Source organism: Trypanosoma cruzi, genomic scaffold, assembly GCF_000209065.1.
Source record: "Trypanosoma cruzi strain CL Brener 1047053517187 genomic scaffold, whole genome shotgun sequence".
Classification (NCBI taxonomy): Eukaryota; Euglenozoa; class Kinetoplastea; order Trypanosomatida; family Trypanosomatidae; genus Trypanosoma; species Trypanosoma cruzi.
This window is the reverse complement of record NW_001849503.1, coordinates 11,573-13,073: the sequence shown is the minus strand read 5'-3', so window position 1 is coordinate 13,073 and position 1,501 is coordinate 11,573. Positions and strand designations below refer to the sequence as shown.

At 43.1% G+C, this 1,501-nt stretch overlaps 2 protein-coding genes across 2 annotated transcripts, besides 4 other annotated features; both read right to left on the bottom strand.

Moving 5' to 3' along the window:
* Positions 1–453, bottom strand: Tc00.1047053428403.10 (uncharacterized protein; the record flags this gene model as incomplete). The annotated part of the gene is made up of 1 exon (XM_797250.1): positions 1–453. A coding segment is annotated over one exon (453 nt), but the record flags the coding sequence as incomplete, so codon positions are not given.
* Positions 1–1,501: a sequence feature (haploid, Esmeraldo-like haplotype).
* Positions 195–215: a microsatellite.
* Positions 567–953, bottom strand: Tc00.1047053428403.5 (hypothetical protein, conserved; the record flags this gene model as incomplete). The annotated part of the gene is made up of 1 exon (XM_797251.1): positions 567–953. The coding sequence occupies one exon, from the start codon at positions 951–953 to the stop codon at positions 567–569; it is 387 nt and encodes a 128-aa protein (XP_802344.1).
* Positions 1,044–1,073: a microsatellite.
* Positions 1,362–1,385: a microsatellite.

Sequence of the window (1,501 nt, the reverse complement as noted above, 5' to 3'; positions counted from 1 at the left end):
AAAAAAGCCAGCCGCCGCCCAATAATTACTGAATCTTATTATAAATACAACAACACCCGCCGCGTATGCCGCAATGAAGAGCAAATACAATGCCACACGAATAAAAAGACACTTCTTTTCCGAAATAGCCATCTTTTTTAAAGCTTCCTTTTTTTTTCTCCTTATATTTTTATCGATGGACCTTTTGTTTCTTGTATATATATATATATATATATTTTCTCTGTGTGCTATTGCTTCTCGTTCCTTCGCTTTCACTGAGAAAAAGCCATAACAACAACAACAACAAGTTAACACGCAGACATATACGTAAATAAGACTGCAAAGAAGGAAACGGGAATAACTTAAGAAAAAAACAAACAAATTTGTACCCGCGAGAGACGGGACTGCCGCACCATCGGCCCATCCTAAGCATGTAGGACGTTTAGCGGTAATTGAGGTGTACGGTGGCGACATCCCCGTCAAAAAAAGACACAAGGTATATGAGGGTGACCCTCACTCTTGCCCTCGTCTCGTGGAAAAAAAAAAGAGCAACAACGACAGCGAGAGCTTCATCAGGCACCGCAAACTCAATCGATCTGTCTTTTTGGTGGAGCTCGAGCGGCCGCGGCCAAAACGTTTACGTGATTGTACGGGCAATGCCGACATCTGTTTCCACAACAGATGCCACGCTTTATGTGGAAGTGTCGTGTCAGCACTATCTGGCCGGTGTTCGGGTCGACGTACTTGTCCTTCCCCGCATCATGTGCCTTTTGGTGCATCTCCTCGACTTCGCGCGGGAGGCTTCTCTCCAACTCGTTTTTCTCCTCAACCACCACATTTTCCGGGGAACGAATAGCTGCCAGCCTCCGCAGACGCTCCTGAAGGATCGTGGAGGTAAAACGACGAGACTCGACGAAAGCACCTCCGTATTGGGAGAAGGGCTGGAGGACACAAAAACATCGACGGGCAGACATGACATGTGCGGTCCCCTTTCCAGGTCACAAAGACAAAAGAAGGAGCAGAACACAAAGAGACGGGAAATAAAAGGACACACACACACACACAAAAAAAAAAAAAAAAAGGAAAGAAAGAAAGCAACGCAATAATAATAAAAATAATAGTAAAACAAACGAACAATAAAATAAACTCGACCCATGAAACCTGGAAAAAACAAAAACAAGCGCTAAAGAACGTCGGCAAACGACTCCCAAGCAAGTCAGGGATGGCGTCAAAATCTTTTGTAGTCCGCGAAAAAAAGACGTTTTCCTGTGAATACGCTCCGGTATGTTCATCAATTTTTATTCTCCTTGACATATGGACAAAGTTTTCCTAAATAAATACAAACCACATTGCCATTTCCCCAACTCCCAGAAATAACCAAATTTTTTTTTTTTTTTTTTTTTTTTGAAGAAAGAGAGTGAGGGAGAGAGAGAAGGTGTATAATTTTTTAAACCTTTTTTGCCAACAAGAGCGAGACGTCGGACCTTCACCATCAACACCTCTCCCGTTACAGAGAAGCTTG